This window comes from Helobdella robusta, assembly GCF_000326865.2.
Source record: "Helobdella robusta unplaced genomic scaffold HELROscaffold_66, whole genome shotgun sequence".
In the NCBI taxonomy this organism is placed as follows: Eukaryota; Metazoa; Annelida; class Clitellata; order Rhynchobdellida; family Glossiphoniidae; genus Helobdella; species Helobdella robusta.
In genome coordinates this window covers 621817-647313 of record NW_008705371.1, presented here as the reverse complement: position 1 = coordinate 647313, position 25497 = coordinate 621817, and the positions used below count along the sequence as shown (strand labels likewise).

At 32.7% G+C, this 25497-nt stretch overlaps 6 protein-coding genes across 6 annotated transcripts in view; 4 read left to right on the top strand and 2 right to left on the bottom strand.

Annotated features, from left to right (window-relative positions):
* Positions 1-394, top strand: part of HELRODRAFT_180992 (hypothetical protein) — a gene marked incomplete at both ends in the record, with an annotated part of 9121 nt that extends 8727 nt beyond the window's left edge. Inside the window, one exon of the mRNA XM_009030265.1 lies at positions 316-394. Coding sequence (XP_009028513.1) covers positions 316-394 — 79 coding nt within the window. The remainder of the gene's footprint in view (positions 1-315) is intronic.
* A 3142-nt stretch (positions 395-3536) lies between these two features.
* Positions 3537-3719, top strand: HELRODRAFT_141667 (hypothetical protein; the record flags this gene model as incomplete). Its single annotated transcript, XM_009030264.1, has 1 exon — positions 3537-3719. A coding segment is annotated over one exon (183 nt), but the record flags the coding sequence as incomplete, so codon positions are not given.
* Positions 3720-8639: 4920 nt separating this feature from the next.
* Positions 8640-9070, top strand: HELRODRAFT_144645 (hypothetical protein; the record flags this gene model as incomplete). Its single annotated transcript, XM_009030263.1, has 2 exons — positions 8640-8858; positions 8930-9070. Coding segments are annotated over 2 exons (360 nt in total), but the record flags the coding sequence as incomplete, so codon positions are not given.
* Positions 9071-9139: 69 nt separating this feature from the next.
* HELRODRAFT_115658 (hypothetical protein) lies at positions 9140-12102 on the bottom strand. The gene is made up of 5 exons (XM_009030262.1): positions 11625-12102; positions 11376-11497; positions 11052-11255; positions 9291-10079; positions 9140-9254 (listed from the first exon to the last, which is right to left on the bottom strand). The coding sequence occupies exons 1-4, from the start codon at positions 12079-12081 to the stop codon at positions 9885-9887; spliced, it is 978 nt and encodes a 325-aa protein (XP_009028510.1). The 5' UTR covers positions 12082-12102; the 3' UTR covers positions 9140-9254; positions 9291-9884.
* A 3095-nt stretch (positions 12103-15197) lies between these two features.
* Positions 15198-16690, top strand: HELRODRAFT_88699 (hypothetical protein; the record flags this gene model as incomplete). Its single annotated transcript, XM_009030182.1, has 6 exons — positions 15198-15432; positions 15537-15664; positions 15873-16004; positions 16207-16286; positions 16385-16463; positions 16574-16690. The coding sequence occupies 6 exons, from the start codon at positions 15198-15200 to the stop codon at positions 16688-16690; spliced, it is 771 nt and encodes a 256-aa protein (XP_009028430.1).
* A 3149-nt stretch (positions 16691-19839) lies between these two features.
* HELRODRAFT_180986 (hypothetical protein) lies at positions 19840-21635 on the bottom strand (the record flags this gene model as incomplete). The annotated part of the gene is made up of 3 exons (XM_009030261.1): positions 19840-21014; positions 21096-21273; positions 21372-21635. The coding sequence occupies 3 exons, from the start codon at positions 21633-21635 to the stop codon at positions 19840-19842; spliced, it is 1617 nt and encodes a 538-aa protein (XP_009028509.1).
* Positions 21636-25497: the final 3862 nt, after the last annotated feature.

The window sequence follows — 25497 nt, the reverse complement described above, 5'->3', positions numbered from 1 at the left end:
AGATATCCCTACTAGATCAACAACCGCATTTTTGAACCTAACCGATTACTACGACAACAACTACTAATACTTCAGCAGCAACCGCAACAACAGGCAATGAATGATAATATACCGTCTGATTTTTCACTAACGCGAGATCTTAATTTTATCTTCATAATGTTACATCGTATATAAGTATGCGCGTTCTTATTGTACATTTTCGTTGTCGTAGTTAATATATTTTCTACAAAAAATAAAATATTGAAAATGGTTTTATCAGAAATAGTTTTCTTTGTTATGAACAATGAAAAAAAAATTAATATCAACAACAAATAGTACGGCTGTACAAGTACAAACTGAAACAACAAAGACAGTAGTGAAAGAAGCAATAGCAGTCTATGTATCAGTGTGGTAGTAGGACTAGTAGTTTTCGAATAAATTAAATTCGAAACTTTCATTTTTATTTAATTGCTTACTTATTAACTTTTGTTTTTAAAATTGTAAGATAACGTAAATTTTATAAAAAAAAATTAAGTATTTTACATTGAGGTTTTGAGAAGAATAAAACTTTGTAAACTTTATTATTTTATGTATGGTTACTAAAGATCCTCACTTTGCTTTTTGACGCGTATGCGAAGGATTAGAAGCAATCTGGTGAAGAAACACAGATCAGTAATGACAAGCCATCTGACGATATTTCTATTATATCACTTCAAAAGCAACGTTAAAAATTACCATTACAGGATAGAAATAATCATTAGACACAACGAGACCATGATGATTGAAAAATACTGCAGGACCAAAGCAATAACTGAACGTACCTACAGGAGCTACTAAACATCTGCACGATGAATTTTTCGAATGATATGGTTGATCGTCCGGATGAGTTGTTGGATTGGAATGAAATAGATGGCGAGGATGAAAACATGTAAAAAAAATAAGAAAAGATATGAATGCGGAAGAATTGATTAGTACGCCTAAAGTTTACCGTGTAGGTTACAGCGATGAAATTTTTCACGGTTTGGAGTGAGAATTCAGTCGAAACGAGTTTTTTGAAGAAAGAGACAGAATTGCGCATGAACTGTACCTATTTCAACAATTTTACAGGGCGTAATCATGAGCACATATTGTTTGGAGACTTTTTGTCTCCTCATTAATTTTCGATTCCTTTTTTATTTATCTTTTAAAACCACACAAACTAACAGAACCGCGTCAAAACTTGAAGATTATCATCATAATTTTTTTTTGGTCCTGTCTTCTTGGAGCACGATGAAAATCTTCGTTATGCCTCGTTAAATTACGTTATATTGTGAAATTATATCATTTGTTAACCCTGTTTGCAGTGTGTTAATAAAAATTACAGTATGCCGTCTGTTGAAATGTTCGCCTGCTATCTGAAAACCTGAGTATAAGTTCTGATCCATAAGATATATCGAGACATCCATGGTTCAACCTAGCTTGACGATATTGTCGATTTCATACTAAGTTGGCTCATTGGCGATTGCCAATGGTGTTTCAGCTGAGTTTATATTTATTTAAAACATGACAAGCTGATTTAATTAAAACATGATTTTTTTTACTAAACATAAATAAACGACTTTCAGTACCAGTACTAATTGTACTAAAAAACTCAGCACGAGGACCACTTGACCCAAAATTGAATGGTAACATTAACTTTAACTAAAATTATTATCAAATAACTAGCTCAGAATTTAAATTGACCAAAGCAGCTAACTTAACTTTGACCTTTAATTTATTAACTGAATGAAAAAAAAGTTGTATTCATTAAAAGTTGTAAACATTACCATTACAATTTCACCACTTTACATTGAAAATCTCATTAACGTTTGTTAGAAAGTTCAAACGTTCGATGATCGTTTTAACACACGAAAAAATTTCTGTAATAAATTTGAAAAATGTTATAAGTAATTTATTATTTCGGTTAATAAATTTGATAAACCTAATGTAAAAATGGTTAACTATCATTGATAGCCTAATATGTCCCACGTCTAAATTAGACCATCGCGTCTACGGTCTAATAAAAAAACAAAATGACGCGAAAGGTTGCACATCATCATCCCTTTTAATAAAATTTGAAACCAAAACGAAGGATGAAAAGAATTATTACTTAAAAAATCGTTAAAAATTTGCGAATTAAACAAACTTTCACTATTACTTTGTCTTTAACTTTGACTTTAACTTAGTCTTTGACTTTAATTCTAACTTTGACGTAACTTTGACTTTGTTAGAAAGTTTCAAATTTTGCAACCTCCCTGATCTTGGTCGCAAATGGTATATAAATCAGTTGTAATACTCCTAAAAAATTATTCTTAGAATGTGACTATTCCAGCTGAATTATAATTTAATTTATCTTGTGGAAAATTTATTTTAGCCGATAACACTAATATATATTTTCCAACTAATTCATTATATATCATATTGAAAAATTTTAAAGAAGCTTTTTAAAAACATAACTATCACTTAATTATTTCATAGTTAAATTTAGAATGTCATCGGAAGCAAATAACTCTTCAAAAATGAATAACGCAGGTCCAGTAAAATATCTGGGAGGAGATGAATTAGAAATTGAATTAGAAGGATTTGAAAAATTAGAAAAAGAATTTGCGAAATATTCAATTATAGGAGCAGAACCGTTATCAGAAGAAGATGTGGAAGAAAAAGAAAAAACAAAATGTGCAGAGGTAAACAAAAATCAACTGCTGCAACAGTTGATAGAACAAGAATTACTCCATCAACCAGAGCAACAACAACAACTCATCCAGCAACATAATTTTCCATTAAATTCTCCTCAAGTACTGCAAGAACAAAAATTAACAGTACGGAGAAGGTTATTTGCTCCACAATTACCAACAACGCAACAACAGCAGCAACAACAGCAACAACAACAGCGGCAACAACAGTATAATGACACAAGTTTTCATGAACAACAACAACAACAAATGATGGTAATTCCAAAGCAACAGCAAAAACTTTCAAATCATCAATTAGAACAACCTTTAAATCAACAATTACAACAAATTGGATCACATCACAACCGACAACATCAACAACAAATACATCAACAAACGCACCCGTCTATTCATCAAAAAGTACGACTAATACCAGCTTCCTCCCAACCAATGAATATTTCAAAACAATCACATCGACTAGCAACATCATTTCAACAGCAGCAGCAACCACAACAACAACAATTACAAGCTAATGTGCCGGAACATTATCATCAGCAATTTAATTTTAATCAATATCGATTCAATCAACAGCCTCAATATTGCCCGCAATTGCCTTTTCAACAAATTTCACAACAGCCACCATTTTTTACACAACAACTACTACGACCATTTTTTGATCTCCAACCTCAAATTTCACTTCATCAACCACAGCAACCACCATTTTTACCACAACAACTGCAACAACCACAACAACAGTCACAACTAACACTGCTGCAACCACAACAACCAAACTCACAAACATCTTTTACCCAGCAACCAATACAACCGGCAAACAATTCAGATCCTGTGAAAAGAGGGAGAAGAACGAAAGACCATCACAGAACCGCATACAATCCAAGGCAGAGAGAAATATTAGAAAATGAGTTTTGGAAGAACAAATTTTTGAACGCGATTCGAAGAGAGAAGATTGCAGCTGAAACCGATCTGGATGCCAAGCAGGTTTGCTACTGGTTTCAAAACAGGCGTGTAAAAGAAAAGAAACTACAAGGAATCGCAGGAATAGATAATGCATTTGAAAATAATGATGACGAAAGTGTTGAGTTAGATGATGTCAACCCATCCCAACAACTGCTAACACCACAACAACTGCTAACACCACAACAACTGCCACAACAACAACTTCTGCAACCACAACAACAACTTCTGCAACCACAACAACAACTTCTGCAACCACAACAACAACTGCTACAACCACAACAACAGCCGCCACAACCACAACAACAGCTGCCACAACCACAACAACAGCTGCCACAACCACAACGACAGCTACTACAACCACAACAACAGCTTCTACAGCCACTAAAATTTCTACAACCACAACAACATCTACTACAACCACAACAACATCTACTACAACCACAACAACAACTGCTACAACCACACTATAAGCTGCTACAACCACAACAACAACTGCTACCACCACAACAACAGCTGCTACAACCACAACAACAACTACTACAACCACAACAACAACTACTACAACCACAACAACTACTACAACCATAACAACATCTACTACAACCACAACACAGCTCAAAGAATCACTACTTCCCCTGAAGAAACAACAGGCAATGAATGATAATACACCATCTGAAATTTTAAATTTCCCTTCCGAACGTGAACTCACCAGATGATAACTATAACGTTGCTTTTAACCATTAACTTTTTTGAAAATTTTATTTTAATTTTTAAATTAATATTTCTGTTAGATTACATTAGATACTTTTAACGCGATGTGGCCGTTATGTGGTGGTGGTGTGGCAATGGTGGTGGGTTATGTTCTTTTATGTTCTTCCATCGCCTAAATGTTACATCGTATATAAGTGTGGGCGTTCTTATTGTACATTTTCGTTGTCATTGTAAATATAATTTCTACAAAAAATAAAATATTGAAAATGGTTATATCAGAAATAGAAAAACAAAATTAATATCAACAACAAATAATACGCCACTACTACTATGTCATAGTAAACAAAAATCAACTGCTGCAGTCACAACAACGAAAAATAATGCAGCAACAAACAACACATTACGACAACTCAAAATTGAATTAATTACTTAACTCTTATTCATTTCACATTCTCATTCATTTCTTATTTAATATTTATTATATTGGCAACAATTTTATTTGATTTTTGAAACTGTAGATTAACGTAAATTATAAAGCAAAAAGGATAACGAATTTTACATTGCAGTATTGGGAAGAATAAAACTATGTATACTGTGCGTTATGAATAGCGACGTGATGTAGCGGTTACTGCGTTCAAACGCAGAGATCCTCGCTGTTCGTTGGCGATGTATGCGTTCAGAGCAGGGCATCAAACTGTAATTTTTTTGTTTCTGTTTACGGTTTAGCCCGCAAAACGAATTTCGGTTCGGTTCCGGTTTCGTTCCTAATATCGATTTTTTATCGTTTTCGGTTTCGCTTCGGAACTTAATTTTTTCAAGTGTAATTCTTAAATACATGTAACGGACTATCACCCCTATATCAATTTGAATGAAATTTTACAACTTGCGAATAATAAGAAATCAATAACAAAATGACTTTTAAATGTTGTCAGTATAAAAGGAAACATTTCTAATTTTTTTTTCAACAAACTAAAACAATCATTACAGAGATGTTTTGAAATCACTCATATAAATATATGATTATTTCAAAAAAGATGAAAATTTCCGCTGATTATTAATATATCTTATAAAATGTTTTCATTTAAACCACTTCTGCAGTTTCTGAGAATAAATTTCAATCCAGAAAATGATCTTTCCACACTCAATTGTGTAGCTGGTACTCCAAGCACTACCTACAGTAATTTGTATAACTGAGGATATTTATCTTTATTCTCCCCACAAAACTGATAAACACATTTTCGTTGTCTAACCTCTGCACATTTTCAAACTCTTTTAAAAGATATTCTATATCAACATCACCAGACATTGGAGAAAATTTATTAACACTTATTATTTCTTCTTCATTGTTTTTTAGAAACTCTTCAAATTCATCCACAGGCTTATCAATTGACTCACTTACTTGATGTAACATCTAAAGGAGCTATAAGTTCTAATTCAGATTTTTGTAAAAACACTAGTTTATTCCAAAGTAACTTTAGATGTTGCAATGATTGCATTTTTTGTGAGAGAAAGCACTATCTGAAATCTTGGATCTAAATAAAGTGATCCCAACAAGCTTTCATTGTTTAATAACAACTTATCTCTTACATTCAAATTTTTTGATAAAGTCTCTGCAAAAAAATTTTTCAGATTTTTCAATTTTAGTTTGCAATCCACCCAAACACTATAAAAATTACTCAGTGTCAATATCTCACATTGTAGTTTCAATGTTGTCTCAAATGAAGGATGGAGTGCAATAGCTAATAAATTAAGTTTTTCTGATTTGTCTTCAAAAAAAAGTAATCAAGAAAACTTTCGGTGGCAATAGCTGTTTTTTCATCATACTTTTAACTTTTTTCTTTGCTGAACACTTTCAAACCCTTCATCATGGTTACGTTTCAAACGACATGCCAAGTTGGCAGCATGATCTCCATTTATAACAGCTTTACAATTATTACAAGTACTTTTATTGTCCGTTGTTTTATTATATTTAAAAAATTCTCGGCTGGAGTTTTCTCGGTTTCGTCCCATTCTAAATTTAATTTTAAAAGATAAAAGATTGTCTTGTTTATTGTTGTCATTAAAGTTTACGATTTTAACCCAAAAAAATTAAAATTGCAAAAAACGGCGTAGCGTTGACAGTAAAGTTTACTGAGTAAGCCGATAGGAGCGCGAATTTCCAACTTTACCGCAAAGTTTAACGGCCGGTTTAATGTCTAATTTATTATAGGCCTACTTGTAAAAAAAGTAAACAAAACGAAAAATTTAATTAATCTGTAAAAATTAAAATTATTCACAAACTTTTTTGCAAACTGTAATTTACAAAGATTTTGAAGATGATCGTACTTTATCTCTAGTTTCTCCGATTATATTGATTACTTTTAACGTGGCAATTCTTACTCAAATGATCGGCGAACTCAGTTCGAAAAGCAAACGAAAAGAAAGATAATAAAAATTAACGTAGAATTTTAAAAGACGAAATATTATCTACCTAAATATTTTTTCTGAATTTGACAAAAATGTTTTCTTTTAAAATTTTCGCATCGAACCGTTATTTATTCCGTTATGGTTTTCGGTTTCTGTTAAGCTAGCAAAAATAATATTTCGGTTCGGCTACTGTTCTTGTTCAGAGCAAAATTTCGGTTTTTAACGGTTTTCAGTTACGGTTCAGTTCTGGTGTCGATGCCCCGGTTCAGAGACGTATTTAAAAATTTGGCACTAATAAATTTAATTGATGATTTATTATTTCGAAGTATTAAGTTGTAAACCAAAATAAGGTTTATCTTTTGTTTGAAAAATCAATTAACATTTTAAAAACCATTTTAACAACCCCTTTAATTAATTCTAACAAAAATCAGAATGCTAGCACAAAATGTGAAAAAATTTTCATCCACGGGATCGTAAACTTTCAATTTCAAGTTAATCATCTTCGATCATCTGACAGATCCCCCAAAACTACATGCCTATCATAATAAACTTTTCATCACGAATCTATCATTTTTTAACATTACTATTAGATGATGTTTGATAATAATGCTGATAATAATATATATTTTAAGTACACCGTATAAATATAACTCTGCAGACAACAAAAGAATAAAGACTAAATGACCGCATATTTATTTTTGATGACTCACATAAACATGATTTTAATTCAACATAATTTAAACAATTTATTTGTTATTTATTTTTATTAACATCAAAATTTGCCGCCCGTACCATAAAATTTGCCGCCATAGGTTCCAGCTTTTTTAGCTTACTGGTAAATACGGCTCTGTACGCGTTTTCACTTGCATGGATTCTTGTGAAGAAACACAGATCAGTAATGACAGGTCATCTGACAAAAGTTCTATTATATCCCTTCAAAACCAACACTAAAAATTACAAAATGGAAACAATCATCAGACACAACAAGATTATGATGCTAGAAAAATACTGGATGAGTTGCTACCACGTTACATACTAGCATTTCAAGATTAACAAAAACAACTACTAAAACAATCGCAACAACATCGAATCCAGCAACACACACTCTTCTCAACTACTGTACCAACGCAACAACTGAACGTACAGGAGCTATCAAACACCAAAAACATTTTTGGATGATTTAAAGTATAAGATAATAATTTTTTAATTGACACATAACGTTAACTTACAATATTCTCTCTGTGTGTCAATTTCTCTGTTTATCTGTCCGTCTGTCTGTTTGTTTGTCTGCCAATCGATTCTTCTTTCTAAGCTTGCAGCATTCGAGCACGAGTCCAATGAACATCTCAATAGGAATATATTTGTTTAATTTTAATGGATCACCGTGTATTGTACAGGTATTAATTCATCTTATTCTCATTACTAATTTCGCTAGCGTCAAACGTGCATTGTAAACTGCAGCCAGGACCGTAGTTGAGGTAGTTTAGGATCATTTGTGAAGGCTGAAAAAGTGCTTAATTTCGATTCCTTTGTGTAATGATCATTTAAATAAGATTTTTTCTATAAATAAGGCGCTTAATTTTTTATAAAGTGTTACAAAACAATAAACAACCAGGCCAGATCCGGGTACAAGGCATGAAATTTTATTCTGCGAAATACGTGAAATAGTAATAAAATTACAGCCTAGTTCCACTTTTACATTCTTTTAGTTAAATCAACTTGAACAACGATATTCCTTCATCGGCAAGCTCGGATCAGCTGTTCACACTTTTACACGAAAGAATTTAGTCCGCGATTATTTTAATTTTTTTATTTGATATGCATGATGAATTATTAATGAATGAGAATTTTAAACCGGAAGCAATAACCGCTGGAATGCCACACTACCCTCCCCACTTCTTGAATGGTTCCATAATTGCCGTGGCGAACGGGACTCTGAAAAAAGTTGAAGACTTGACTACTGAAGATTTCATAGAAAGTGCCAACCTTTCCCACGATTTGAAAATTAACGTTAGTGAAGTGGTGCAAATGGTCCCAATAACTGAAAGGGACACGGTCCAGTTAAGTTTTACTGTTGGCCCTCAAAAAATTCAGGTACATCTGAATTCTGAATGTTAAATGAGCTGCAGTTTGTTAATTTATAAAAATTCAAAACTTAATTGCAGGTAACTGTAGAATCAACACTGGAACATCCATTTTTCGTGTTCAACAGAGGTTGGTCTTCATACAACCCGACACAAACGCTAATCAGGTATAAGTTAAAATGCTGCCAATTAAATATTGGGGATCTGTGTATATCACTAACAAAGAAAGAAAATTTCAACAACAGTCCTGTGGAAATAAACAATACCAAATTTGTGACAGACAACTTTCATAATTTTTCCATCAATGAAAAACAAAACAATCTTTGATTTTTATATACACGATTAAATGAAATCTAAGCACATTGTTAATATATTTTGTATTATGTATATAAATAACTATATAAATAAATATATTCAACATATATAAATAATATATATATATATATATATATAAATTGTAACAATAACTAATACAAATGCGTCCTGTACTTGTTTAATGGGCATCAGTGAACACAGTTTAATGCATAAAACAACTCAGAACTCACATTAATAAGCTAGTCTAGTTAAAATACAATTCAAGTGTTTTTTTAACGTTAGAAAAATATATTTTATTTGTCTAACAAAAGTTTAGATTAAATATCATCAATTTTACAAACAAATGTAAAATATCAACCAACAATTGGAGAACTTTAACAAATTTTATTATAAAATTATTTTTTATTTGCAATGCCGTAAGAAATATATCATTCCAGTTAGAAACACAAAGCAGTAACAATAACGACAGGTTGTCACCATCAGTGAGGTGTCCAGATAATTTACTACCATTCCATTTTATTAGAATGATCTTCATGTCATCATTATGACATGGATGACACCTTGCAAAAACCACTTCCACAATCTAAATATCAACCTTTCGTCGCATTATCCATTATCCCATTATCCACTACTACATGATCATCAACCACCGCATGGCCGCCATCAATCACGTGATCATCATCAGTCACGTGATCATCTTCTATCACGTGATCATCATCTATCACAGTGAGAAGTTCATGACGTGATCTGCTCCATCGACATCGTCACACAAAAACAAATCTTTATTACTTAAGGCTTTCGTATCATCCAGTTTTTTCTGATACAATCTATCGTATGATTGGCAGGTTTTTTTTACAGTTTTGTTGAAGACATCTGATTGGTCGGCATAAACGTGGTGACCGGCATGATCAATAATCTGCAAATTATAACGTGACACATTTTAAATATATTTTGATGCATCTGCCAGCAAACAAAATGATAATTTTCAAGGATATTTATGTAAGCGCTGAACACTTTCGGCAGGGGCGTCATTTTAGATTTTGGTTGGGGGGGCGAACTTATGTGGTCTATGACTTAGCATGTAACATATCTTAGCATATATATATATATTAATAAAGATCACGGCATTTCTTACAGTACTCAATCTATATGCTAGTTTCTCGATTCTTCGAATAATTCTCCGATCTACTAAACTTAACTTGTTAATGCTATTAACAAAATTCCTATTTACAGAAGATGTCATTATCTACATGTATGCATATAGTACTATTTCCACTACCTAGTCTCGTCAGTACAACATTATAATAAATTATACATTTTTAAAGTTTTCAAAATTTCAAAATTTTTAAAGTTTTAAAATTACTAAATTATATATCCTATATATATCCTTTTTACAAAGAATTTAAAATTAACACTTTTATAATTTAAAACAGAACATGAATTATTGTAGGAACAAATGAAATAAATTGTATAGCGCTTGACATTTAAAAATTCAAAAAGCACAATATTTTGTATATATTATAATAAATTATATAATTTTATATAATTATTTTATAGTGTTTGCAATTTTGTCATAATAATTTCGTACAGCAAAAATTTAGAATTTTGATTTCTTGGGGGGGGGCAATTGCCCCCCCTGCCTCCCACCAAATGACGCCTCTGACTTTCGGAGTTTACTTCTAATTCCACAGAAGTTTCTAATCAGTCAGAATCAAGGTTATTGTCTTTATAATCATAAATTGAAAATCGTTTATTTCTACAACACGTATGAAGGTGAACATATACCATAACAAGGCTAAACAACCTTGGCATTCTTAAATATATTTAAAATTTAAACTGCACGTTAGCATCAGCCCAACAAAAACAACCCTGATGACACTCAACCAACTTCCACATTGACGATTCCCTGTCCTCTGATCTTCTTAACTTCATGGCAAATGTTGTAGTCAACCCACGATTTACGACCGTTGATCATGGTGATGGGGATGTGTGAGGGTAGGTGGCCAATCCTGTCAATCATTGGATGCTTTGCCCACGCCAACCCTTCTACCATGCTCTTAAATGCAACTTCCCCACTGTAATTATGATGATTCTGATATTGATCATAGAGTTAATGCTAATGATTGAAATCAAAAAAGATAAAAAATACACAATGCAAAATGATGGGGCATAGAACTGACCATGAATAACAAAAAAGTTTAAAAATATCTACAAGCCTTGGTTCTTGAGCGTTACAGTGATAAACATAGTTGGCAATAATGCTGTCTTCTTTCATATTCTTGTGTTTGAACTTTTGAACCAGGTCAGGACGATATTTTGAGATCAGTGACGGGCCTGATTTTTAAAAAATTATTCAACTTAGCCAAACAACCCAAAGTACATTTAATTAAATATTGTTTATTGTATTCATTTTTAAAGTGTATAACTTTTATTGCAAGAAGAAATTGTTACATTTGATTACCCAATGGCCCGGCTACTCTTAAGACAGAAAGTGGATTGGGATTGACTGTTGTGTAGATCAATCTAACAACTCTCCAGGTGAGTGAAGGTCTTTGTGTATTATTTTTATCTTTTTCACCCTCATCAACACTTCTTCTCGGAAAACCCCATGAATCCACTAAAATAAGGCCTTTGACAAATTGTGAATGTTGCAAAGCATAAGCAGAAGCCAAATAGCCTCCTAAACTGTGACCAAGTAAAATAAATTGGTTTAAATTCATTGATTTCCTCCAGCTTTCAACAGCTGAAATAAATTCTGTTTCAGCATCTTCTGCTGATAATTTCTCACTGTGTTTTTTTCTGAAACTCCGACCAAAGCCAGGCAAATCTATGGCATATATTTTCCGATGTGTAGAGAAGTGTTCAAGATTTAAGAGCCACAGTCCAACACCAGCACCCATTCCATGCAAAAGTACCATGGGCAGAGGAGATTGTTCATCTGCACCAGTTAATTCAGTTGTTGTTAAGTTTTTGTCATCTCTTGCATGATCCAATGTCACTGTCCATATCTGGCGTTTATCATCACCATCGAGGCAAACATAACGTCCCTCTGGCTTCTTTGATAAGCCTAGTAAAGTGGTATAAATATTTTTAAAATTAATCAAGTGTAGTGCCTACAAACACTAGTCAGTAAGCATGCACTAATATAACATGAAATAAAACTTCACTATTACATTAGCAGTAGTAATACTAACATTCAAAAATTTGATCCTCTAGCACTGAAATGTGTGACTGTGAAGTCCGTTTCCAACTTAAAATGGAAGTCATTTTTTAGGAATAATATTGAAGAAAAATCCTAAAAAAGGACTTGTCATCAAAAAGTAGTTTAAGCTTTTATAAATAAGAGATAGAAAGAACACTCAAGGTGGTACTTGACTATTTATTAATATTACTTATTCGAAAATGAAAGTTAATTAATTACCATTGACTATGATTATGTTTTTTATCAATTATTTGACTGCTTTGCTATGGTTATATATATATATATATATATATAATACAATATTATATTATATACTTATACGTGTATATGTTTTTATAATATATTATATGTATGTATATTCAAAAAAAAAAACAAATTAATTTAATTTTAAAAAAATTAAAATTAAATATTTACAAATTTATTTAATTCTATTTTTGGAATATTAAATAGGATCTCAAGTAAAACTTTTATATTTTATTTGAAGTTGGAAAATAAAGTTTACAAATTTTACATTATTAAAAATTTAAAACATTAAATAAATTAAGCAATTCAATGAACGATGGATGAGTGTCTGTCCTATTTGTTACCATTATTTATTACGTAACACTACGCAACCAACAGGTAACAAACACTAAACTAAGGGCATTATTTATTAAAAGTAAATAAATTGAAATAAAATAATTATTTTTCAACAATACTCAATCTTTGCCTCCACCTTTCATTAAATAAATGGTTAAACTGAACTAAATTTGATTATTTTGAATTTTAGAACAAACGATTTTTTCTTTTTCGACATTTTTGTCGTGTTTTTCGTTTCAGTTAAAATGAAAACAGAACGCGTTTTATTATTCAGCACGAAACAATTGATAGAAGTACGTTGTACGTCATTCAGTTATATATCTAAGAAAAACCTTTTTTGGCATTTTTACATCTTAGTTTCAAGTGGCTTTGAATGAAAATTGAGATTTCAGAATTGTTTAATCAATAATATTGTTATATAGTTTCTGTTAACATATTGAAAAAACGTTGAGATTAATTTGATGCTGTCGTAAAATGACGTTATTAGTTTGTCAAACAAGGGGAAACAAGCATATTTAATCAAAAATAAAAATGAATGTCTCCAAGTCTCAAATGAAATTATGAATCGTTAGCAGTTGAATGCTGGTCAGACACCAACGTATCTTTTAAAATTATGAGAGGTGTTCCGCTTTTTATTTTTGACATCAGTACACCATTATAGTCTAGGGGGGAGCCAATTGTCTCAATTTTAAGCTAGGGAAGGCTTCAAATAATATATTTAGTTGGGCCTAACAAATTGATCAACGGCTTTGATTCAACTGACCGCGAAATGATGTTTTGTATCTTACGTCATTATGGAATACCAGCAGAGATAGTAAATGCAATCAAAGTTATGCACGATCAATCGAAAAGTCAAGTACCCATCGGGGGGAGATTTATGAACCCTTTTAACCTTTTTTTTATGAACCCTTTTAACCTTTTTTTAAACCTTCCTACAAGCGTCCTATAGGGGGAAGTTCTTGGCCGTTCCTGTTCGTAATAGTTACCGTATGTCTATAGACAATCTGCTGGTGATTTTGGCTATCTAACACATAAATTAACATCATCATCATTTTTGCAAGAAAATGTTACCGAATCATGCTAAATATCAACCAAGCCGAACCTCACATGATCATCAAAGAGCTATACAGGTAAAAAAGATATACTGCAATGACCTAGAATAGGCTAGCAGGTTATTTAGCAGGCTAAAGTTTTGTTTGTTATCAGAATTAATCAGACAAATCTCTCACCCAGCAAAGAACAGCATTCTAAGTAGATTCTAAGGACGGTATTCTAAATACATGGTAGTGACGCAATTACTTCCAGACTAACGTTCAGATAAAATGCCTCATATCGTTTTCATATTACCTTCTTATAGCATAACATGTAATGATAAAGTAAATGGGCTCAGGCCAAAGGTCCTTATGCCATTGTAATATCAAAACGTAAAATATTCATGATATAGTAAATATTATAACCATAAACATAATGCTTTTTAATATAATTATCAGCATGTCTATGTTAATACTTTAGTGCTGTAGTTTAATTTTTATACTGAAATTCTGTCAATAGATTAGATACACATATATAGAATAAAAGTATTAGATAAGTGATAGGTATTTAAAAACTAGATGAAAAGTTATGCGCTTGAATTAATGTCATTCTGTTGTACAAACTATTCGGTCTTTTTTTGAACGTGGATGAAATCTCTCTCTCTACGTTCGGCTTTTTTGGCTCTCGTTTTTTTTACCGACTAAGTTGTCGACATTTAAATTTTTTAAATTTAACTTAAAAATGGAAAAATTAAGGAGGAATCTGTTTTTCGTCATGCTGCTACTGACACCTTGCATCGTACAGATGTTTGGCGAGGGTGATTTTATTATTTTGTAATTTGACGTGGCATAGCATGTTCTGATGTTAATTTAACTTTTTAATTTAATTAATTGTTTATTAATATTTATGTTCTGTTAAAAATGTTATGTTAAATTTCAATTGATTAAAAATTAAAATAAATTTAATCCACCAGTCGGCAAGGGTTCCTCAGTTTTTGTGAGATCAGAAGATGAGGACATGGAAATGGATGTGGCCGAGGGCGAGGAAGAAGACGTGGATGCCACGGTCGAAGATGGGGGGCCAGATGGTTCTATGCCAGCAGCAGACGGGGATGATGTTCTTCAGACCTCTGATGCTGCTCAAACAACAGATAAGGTACTTAGCTTAATTAATTCCTTAATTAATAAAATTTAATTAATTTAATTGGCTTGTATGGTGTATATGCCAAATTCAGATTTATTTATTTCTATTTTATTTTTAATTTATTATGTAATATATATATATAAATATAGAATATATAGACATTCTTATGAATACCTACAATATTCAAGTAAATTTATTAACCAATTTTCATTTTTTGGTCAGAATGATGATGATGATGAAGCGGAGGACACAACTTTGAAACCCTCGCCAGATGCCAAGACCAACTTCATTTTCATTAAACCTCTCACTCAAGGTTCTTGCTAAATTACAACTTATTTTTTCAATAACTTATCTTGAATATTTCCATTTATTTATTATAAAATTGATTTTTATTTAGTAATTTATCTTATTTCCTAGATTTGCCTGCCGGTCAGGAAGTGAGAGTGTTGATTGGATTCACCAACAAAGGTGAGAAGGAGTTTGTTGTGGAGACCATTGATGCCTCGCTCAGATATCCTCAAGATTTCAGTTACTACATTCAAAATGTACATCTATTTATTTAAAATGTGCATCTAAATTGTATTTGCACCTCTTTGCATTTAAAATAGATACTTTCTGTTTATCAAAATTTATTTTTTGTTCAATTTCCAGTTAAAGATTTGTTATTAGTTTTAGTTGTCATCTGTTTTGAACAACTTTTCTAGTTGATGTTTTTGTGTTAATTTATTATTGCAATTAAAACTTTCCACCAAGTTCACAACTTACCGACTCTATCAACCGATTGAACCATCGAAAGAGGCAACTTTTGAATATCGTTTCATTCCCAGTGATACTTTGTCTTCACGTCCCTTCGGCCTGGTCATCAATGTCAACTACAAGGATGTCGTTAGTTAAATTGCTGCTACTGCAGATTTCATTTAGTTTTTTTCACTGATGATTTGTTTTTTCAACCATTCAGAATTTTGTGGCATGATGATTCCCTTCTCACATGATTAATTTTTTATTCATATAAACAATGTTTTCAATGAAGTTTGTAAATTATAACAGTCGCCATCACAGATGTTTCATCATCATCATCATCATGCAGGATGGTGCAGCCTACTTAGATGCAATCTTCAACTCCACGATCAACATCATCGAGCCAGACGAGGGCCTTGATGGAGAAATGTGAGTCGTTCAAATGATTGATTGGTGGTAGTGCCATATTGATGTTATGTTGACAACAACATTATCTAATGATAATTGAAACAAAATTTTCAAACTAGATTTTTCCTGTACATTTTCCTGGTTGCAATTGTCATCCTAGCAGGAGTTGGTTTCTATCATCTGGCCACTTCTTTCAAGGTTACCTCAAATAACTAATCAAATAAATATTATCAGTGGGTACATGTAGTGGTTATTATCACTTTCTTCCTCAATTGACTTGACTATTTTCATGACTTACTCCGACACAGAAGAAGCATTTGGGTTCCAAACCAAAGCAAGCAGTCGAGCTGGGAACTCAGAACAAGGGAGATGTTGATTATGATTGGATCCCCAAAGAGGCATTGATCAGTAGTGAGTTGGGATGAAAAATTTGGGTGGTGATGGTTATGATGACACTAAGTGGCAATTTTGGTGATGTTGACACAGTGTCCACTGATTTTAATCAACATCCTTCAATTCTTAATCAATATCTTTCAATTTTTAATCAGTATCTTTCAATTCTTAATCAATATCTTTCTGAATCAATTGTTCTCAGCTCCTCACCTGCTCATTCAATCTGTATGCACTAACTACCTGTTGATAACGGTGGTTTTGATGTTATGATGATGATATTAATAGTGGTGATGATTTCTTGCAGACAAATCTCCAAAATCTTCACCGAGAGCCAAGACATCACCTCGTCAAAGGAACAAGAAGAGAGATGATGAATAATAATTTATGTTAATCAGGGATTGAATAATTAATTTATTATGCTAATTAGATAATTTATTGTTCTAATTGGATAAACTGATTGTGGAAATGATAGTGCTATAGTTGTTTTGTCTGTCTTTGTTATTTTACGAATTTGGTTTGCTTGTTTGTTGGTTATGTATGTTGTTTATTGTTTTGTTGTTATTAAGAATGTTGCTACTTTTATTTTGTAACGTTATTTTAATTATTATCATTATCGTGATAATATTATTTGATTATTTTTTTTTATTAGTTCTTCAAGTGCATGTTTGTTTCATAGGCTTGAAGGCTTGTGTCAAATATTGATTTTAATTCTTAAGTTTATGTCCACTGTGTGTTTTACGCTTAAAGTGTAATGTCAGATTATTTTTGTATTGTCTTTGGTGTGTCGTATTATGTTTGAAATATTTTAAGAAAAATAATGTGAAGAAAGTAACAGGTTCAACTGTATGTACTAATGTATGAGCTAAGTCTCAAGATGTAATACACAGCGAATGGCGTGAGCTGAAAGTAATAAACTGTGTCTCAGCATAAGTTTTCACTGTTACAATAATTATTTATTGGAGTACTAGTAAATATCAATTTAAATTGACTTGAATTAATAAATGGTTTGCATGACCTGTCTCTAACTGCGTAGGACATTTGAATTGTTCCGGAATGGAGTTTCCATGGCATGCTAGCACCTTGAAATAGTATGAAGCAAGTTCTTTCAGACTGTTGTTGTTAGGTCGTCTTCATTGAAATTTGGTCACAAATAAAAGCAGTTTGTTTTTGTGCTGTAAGGAATGACGTTGTTGTTTTTTTTTATAAATCATGATGTGTATTATGAATGTGCATCAAAATATAATATTTTGTTCAAATAGTAGTCATTCTGTTTTTCAGGTGTTGTCCAAATTAGAATTTCTCAATTAGCAAACAGACTTACGTTGGATGTTTGGTATGCATCGTTTGACCTGTTGTGTTCCTAGTTGAATAACCCAGTGTGGGCCGCTCGTTTATGCTCGTTTGTCCGTTTTTAACAGTTATATTAATTCGTATTACTAATAACTTTTCTTTCTCTAGTCAACTATATACTGATGATTCTTACATTTATACTTCTTTTCCTCCATCCAATCTCAATAGTGTTCTTCATAATCTATCTCTATGTCTTTCTTCAATTATCGCTTGATCTAACCCTATGTTTCTTAAATTAATCCTTCTAAGTTTGAATTAATTTGTTTTAATGAATCTAAACACTCTTACTATTCCTCCTATTATCTTATCTGATTCTAAAACTCTTGATGTTTATCACAAGTTTCGTAGTCTAGGTTTTATCTTTGATTCTACTATGTCTCTTTTTTTTCTCAGATTAATAGTTTCGCTAGAAGCTCTTACTTTCATCTACGTAGAATAAAAAAAAAACTTTTGCCTTTTCTTGATGATCCTACTCTTCTCTTTGTTGTTACTTCGTTAGTCTTATCTAGGATTGATTATTGTAACTCGCTCTACTATGGTCTTCCTGATTCTATACTCTATCCTTTAAGTAAAGCTTTTAACTCTATTGCTCGTCTAGTTGCTCGTGCCCCTTTCTTTTCTCATATATCTCTTTTTTATATATCTTTTCTCATGTATCTCCATATCTTGTTCTGTTGCACTGGCTACCTATGAAATATAGAATAATTTTTAAAATTTGCACGTTTATGTATAAGTCTCAATATCAATTATTTCCTAAGTATTTATCAGATATATTAATTGAACCTAAACGCCCTGGTTTACGATCGTCTTCTTGTTCTCGATTTTTCTTAACTTCTGTTAGACACTCTTGCCAAATCTGCTTTTGCTTTTTCTGGCCCTTTTCTCTGGAACTCTCTACCTACTTCTCTGACTACTTCTCCATCACTTACGAAGTTCGGAGCGGACCTAAAGACCCATCTGTTTTCAAAATTCATTGAGGAGTGCTGTTGAACATCGCGGAAATAGCGCTTCACAAGCTAATTGATTGATTGATTAATGATTTAATCCACAACTATAAAAATGTCAAGTTTATTTTATTGACTCGACGTGGCCACTACATACGACACGTAACTTCCCGGTATTCCTGCTTGCGTGTACCGTTTTTTTATGGAAACTTGTTGAAACTTAAAATAATGATTCAATACTTTTATTAGCAATATTACGATGAAAAGTGTGCAAATTATTAATAAATTAAACGGTTAAGGGTGGCCTCTTGTCCCAGAGATTTAAAATTAAAAGTTATAAACACCGTTGGTCTATGCGCAGGTATGAAGTGTGTACTGTCCTCTCGTTCCAAAATAAACTTATGGTTGGTGTGTATTGTAACCTACTCACGCAGTAAACACTCACGCACATTAAAAACTTCATTCGTACAAATGTTATGTTGAACATAGAAACCAATCCAGAACGTTCATTGATACACTTAAATAAGTAAACTGTTGCTAGTTATTTACAACAGAAATTTCTTGATGAAATGGATCTATGACCTTAATATGAAAAAGTAGGATTCAGATCACCAGTCAACTGTATCAGGTCTTCAACTTCCAACAATTTCTACAGTTTCTGCAAGTTTCCAACTTTTTGTGTAAATGCTCGTAACCCGCTGAATCAATTAAATCAAAAAAAGTCGAAATAAAATATCTTCTTGAATAATCTTCGGCGCGAAAAATTGGAATTCTACAAAATTTCAAAGAATGCCAGATTTTTTACGTTGTTCGTTGCTAAAAATATTAAATATCAATTTTTGTAAATTTAGAAAAACTCGTTCTTCACAAGACCTTTTTTTTTCATCTTATTCATCTTGTTCTACGTTATCCAGGTGCCTTATTTGACCAAGGGACGATTTGACATTAAACCTCGGAGCACTTCCAGTTTTTACGACATCTCTCAAATACAAATCTGCTTGGGCATAGTTGTATCGAACCTGCGCACATCGTCCCAAAATGGGAGTTGTCATAAGACCAGGTCCTTCATTCTCCAAACTTGATGCTGGGTAGTACTGCTCTTGGAAGCCAGTTTCATCTTCCCAATCTTCGGCTTCTTCGTTGCTTCTAAAATCATTTGGATCGTCTATGTAACGATTTTGTGGATGTAAATATTGTTGCTGCTGATATTGTTTTGGATAATGTGGTTGTTGATAATGTTGTTGATGGTTTTCTAGTGGATAATATTGTTGATGATAACGTTGTTGTTGATTTGGTGGTTGGAAATTAGATAAGACTGGTTTAACGGAAATTACTGCTTCGTTTTGTTCATTGTCCAAAGCAGACTTGAATGAAGCGGAAGTATCGTTGATGAGATTTTGGATAGGCTTTTGCATGTCGTCATTCAATCTTTTCCCGACGTCAGATATTGAAGTTGAGAACTTTTCTTGCATTTTTTTTGCATTTTCATCAAAAACATTTTTCACTTTTGAGGCTGTTTCTTCATAGAGCTGATTTTTATTTACCTCTAATGTATTTTTAAAAGTTGATAATATCGGTTTAAAGCCATCGAAATTACTCCTGGCATTGTTGTTAATATTTGACGACGAAGTGTCTGTTGTTTTTTTCATGTTTTCCAGATCGTTAAACGGTAAAGCATTAAGTTCACTTTTGGAAACCTTTTGGATTTGCTCTTCAATGATATTTTCATCGATTTTTACAAATTGGACATCTTTCACATTGGACACTTTTTTAACTTCGTTGATGTTTGCATAATCTTCATCGGAGTAACTGCTAGTTCCGTTACTGTTTTTGTTGTTGTTGTTATTATTTAAATTTGAATTATTATTGTTGTTGTTGTTATTGTTTTTAGAGTTGTTGGCAATGTTTTTCTTTTTCTCCCAATTATGATACAATTCAGATTGTTGCCTCGTAAAGCTGTTAGATTTTTGAAGTTTTTTCTTTAGTTCTGCGTCTCTCAATTTTCTGGCTTCGTCCTGCTGTTTTAATTCTTCTCCAATCAGCTTCAAAATTGTGTTCATATCTGGTTATAGGTTTTAAAATTTATTATTGCGTAGTTAACGATGATTTAAGATATGTTGATTGTAATTACAGCTGTACAAACTTTTGTCGGGCCTCTGATATTTGACGACCATGCTGTAAGTAAAACTGGTCCGATCAGCAAATGACTGACCCAAACTACCTCTTAACACGGTTTCAACTATTTTCAAATTGTCGTTACGGAAGGCTTCGGTCAAGGCGCATCTCTTGTCGGATGTTTCCAAATCCAATTTGGCTCTATTCTAAAAATTATGGGCATTTGTTAATCGTTACTATAATTATCAATATAATGCTCCTTATAAGACTAACTGAATGATTCTATTTACTAAATTAAACTAACGTCAGATAGGAAAGAAGCAACTTCTGCCCTATTAAAAATGGCTGCGATGATGATTGGAGTGGCGTTGTTGTAGTTGGGGCACGGCTGATTCACGTCGGCCCCGTTAGAAACCAACAATTCGCACATGTGCAGGTTGCCAATCCTTGTGGCTTCCATTAACGGACTGCTTCCTCCGGATTCTATTTTGTTCACGTCAGCTTCTACCGTTGTGCAACATAAAAAACTACATTTGAATAATTTTTCTGGGAATATCATTGAAACCATACATCACAAAATTTATACATTGTTTAAAAAAATTCACAATTTACAAGTATTGAATAAATTGTTCGGCTAGTAAAATCCAGTTTGCATTAATGAACCAATTGAATTCTTTGTTGATTCAACAAGCTTTAACGGATTTAGACAAAATTGTTCAAATTCTATATTGATTTTTTAACAAATGTCAGTTAGCTTCTTACAGTTATAAATCAAAATTAAATAAAAATTTTACAAATTAATAAAGCTACTATGAGGGTACCAGCAAAACCAATTAATTAATTCACTTGAATAAATTATTAACATATTTCAATATGGCCTAAATTTGTCCCCGGTGATATATCAAATTTGAATAAGCTGTATTTATTTAAGAAAAAGTTTGCAAAATTGCGTTTCACCTTAGATCCTGACACCAGTGTCAACCGCCTTGTTTTACTTTATTGAAAATATTTATTCATACAAAACATTTCAGTGCTGTTATGAAATATGTTAACTATGAAATTTGCATCGTGCGATGCTGCAAAAAACGACATTTATATGTTCAGCTACGATCATTAAGCTCTGCTCATAATGGAAAGATTGATATTATTATTTTTCAGTATTTATTAAGACATTAATATAGAATAATTTTACAGAAAATAAACAATTAAATTGACTGATTTTAAATGTTTAGAAATATTTTTCATTAAGTAATGGTATTTAAGTTTACAAATTTTTCTGGAAGCTGGATTCCGGAGTCGCGAGTCAGAGAAGGAAAATTTTAAATCAAGAAGTCGGAGTTGGAAAGTTTTTTATCCGACTCCGACACCCTGGCACCAACAACATCAACTCAACTGTTTTTTATGAGAACTTTAGCGATTTTAAGAGCATGCCCCTCGTCTTCAGGCATTTGAACGGCCACTGCTAGAGGAGTCATGCCGTCGCATATCACAACACTGCCTACATCTTCATCATCTTGTATCTTCGAGTCAACGTTGAACAATGAAAAAGGCCGATCAATATTGAGGTCCGAATCGTACGCCAGAAGTTTTTCAACTAACTTTTTGTCACCAGACGATATAGCTTCATGGAGATCGGACAGTGCAAACATTTTCAACAAATGTTCTGGGTCAGCACCTCGTGCAAGCAACACTCCGGTGGAATCAACATCTTCTAAAAGAATCGCCATGTCCAGAGCAGTCATTCCAAAAGTTTTTTCTGTTGTTTCAACTAAGCATCCAGCGTCGACGATCATAGTGAGGATCCGTGCAAACCTCTCTCGTAATTCGGAAATTTCAATTTCTTTCTCCACGTTCATTCGTTTTGATGAGCGGCTTGGTGCTGCTAAATACGGCTGGTTGCTCAAATCTTTTTCGTCTTTATTTTTTTTGCCCCCACAAGTTAAAAAACCTTCAAATTTACCTGACTTCTTTGAACTTTTCTTATTTGCAAGTAATTTCTCTTGTCTGTACAACCACACAGCCTCCACTCGCTGTTTTATAACTTCCTGAAAAAAGTTAATTCAAAGTATATAAAAATGAAATGTTAACAATTAAACTCATAAACATAAATTGTTTATGTACAATAGGCATTGCGACAACGTTGTTCAATTGTATTGCAGCAAATTATTTTTTTTTAAATCATTAAGTTTAGCACCACGTAATTGCAACCTGATCGTTATCGTCTGGCGTTTTCAGAAACGTTCTCTGCATTTTCGACCCAATATTCGTCATTAAGTTAGCTGCTTTTTCTAACTTTTTGTTTTCTACTTGCATGCTCCTATGCTTGGCCGCCCAGTCTTTCAATGCTACTTCAGGAAATTTCAGATTGTTGAAGTTGTCGATGTTCTGGAAATGTTTATTTTGAAATCATGCCACCAAAATTAAATATGCATTATTTCAAACTTTATTCTAAACGTTGAGTTCTTGCACTGAACGTTAAAGCAAAGTACATTAGTTGTCCAAAAAGTTACTATTTAACGGAAAAATTTCAAATTAATTTTGTTCTTGTTCACAAAAGGCATAATTAAATTTATTTGAATTCAATTTGACCTGATAATTAATTAAATTGTAAGCGTAACAGTGAAAATGAAATATGAGTGAACCGAATACTGTTAAGTATATCTGCCTCTGAACCTAAGAACTGTAAAAATCGATGCTTCTATGGTTATCAATTTTACATCTGTACAGATTTACAAAAGAATGTGTATTATTGCGGTCTATTTGTGATGGATATTGCTGACATATACAACGGAATAAATTTATGAAGATGAACAGACCAGGCACGCCCTACAAATGCCTTTCAAGTCGAAGAAATCAGCACATCAGCGTCAAGCACTTCACGAATATCAGATTAATCTTTGAGTTATATATCCATGACAGGAGCGTTAAAATTTGTGTTAGCGCCAAAATAGTTGGAAAGTTCAGGAGCGGCTGCTAGTTTCATCGTTCACTGACGTCCTTATAACGACACGATTTCGTGTCGTTATAAGGACGTCAGTTATATGTACTAACTGTGTTTGTACATGTGCATTGTACGGTTCATTCCATTGAAAACTCCAGACGCATTTAAACATTGATCAATAATTTTCAAATTGCTCACAGATTTAACGCTACAACTAATTCATGTTTTCTACTTTCTTTATAACGTATATTTAGTATTTACTCTACATCTCTTACAGCATTGCTATGAACAAGTCGTAATATAAAAAGTAACAGTAATATACAATTGAAAACTGAAAATGTGATGCGAATGAATGAAAAAACCTTGGATTGACCGAACGAACAAATAAACGAATGAGAACATAAATAAATCAATGAATACATTATAGCCTTTTAAGTGAAACATGCATTATATAAAGCATGAAAACAAATCGACATGCATACATAAACAAAATATTAATAATAATAATTATTATGCATTTCTAAGTTGCTCTCAAAATTATATGGATATGTATGTGTACATATATATATAAACACCAACCCACCAACCACCTCACCACTTTGCCTCCACTCTTGGATCCGGTTGCCAGCTTTTTGAGTTGCGACCTCTTGCCGACGATGACGAGATGCAGCGCTGAGTGTCCGAAGTCGTTGATGGAGTTGGGGTCGGCTCCGGCGTCCAGCACCATCCTCACCAGGTTGTCGTCACCGTAGCCAGCCACCAGCAGCAGGGCGTTCATTCCCAGCATGTTCTTCTGGTTGATGTTCACGCCGTTCAGCAGCAACAACTTGATCACTTCCACCGATCGACTTCCTGGTTCGTGCGTCGGTGTGTTTGTGTTTTTGTGGTTGCAAGTGTGCTGTGTGTTTCTTGTGATGAAATGTTGAAATATCTTTGCAAATATTTGAACAGGTGGGTTGTTCATATTCGCCGAATCTGCAAGTTATGTCTGAAACTATAAGAGACTCAACAAGTCTTAGCAAATGTATACGTGGTAAGGAAAATAACACGAACGCATGCAAATAATAATGTGACATTCATCTATCAAATGCTCAGTCTCGTATCAAGCAAGCAAGATGAACAATCAATATTCCGATGTATCGATCGAGGTTTAAATTACTGCAGCTTACCCGGTTGTACTTCGTTTTACACTCACACGAACGCAATCATATCAATGTGGTTTATAATTGTTACTATTGTAACTGCTACAAACTTCGTTGAAAATATCTCCAATTAATAAAAATTGAAGTACGGTGCATCAAGAGGGCAAGCCATCATACTTCAACGCTCCAACTCTTCCTCTAAACACACCCCACTCTCACTTCCAGACGTTACAAATGAACTTTTATGCAAACATTAACAATTAAATGGCAATTGCATCAATCGCGAAAAAAATCATTCTAATGATGCAAGCAGCAACGGGTGCTTCACACAAAAAAATATATGATGA

Coding starts and splice junctions, on each gene's coding strand:
- HELRODRAFT_115658 (XM_009030262.1), bottom strand. CDS start 12,081: ATGGTACTTTTGCATGGAATGGGTGCTGGTGTTGGACTGTGGCTCTTA. Junction 11,256..11,375: donor ACGCTCAAGAACCAAGGCTT/GTAGATATTTTT, acceptor GATCAATATCAG/AATCATCATAATTACAGTGG. Junction 10,080..11,051: donor AGGGAATCGTCAATGTGGAA/GTTGGTTGAGTG, acceptor TATAATTTGCAG/ATTATTGATCATGCCGGTCA.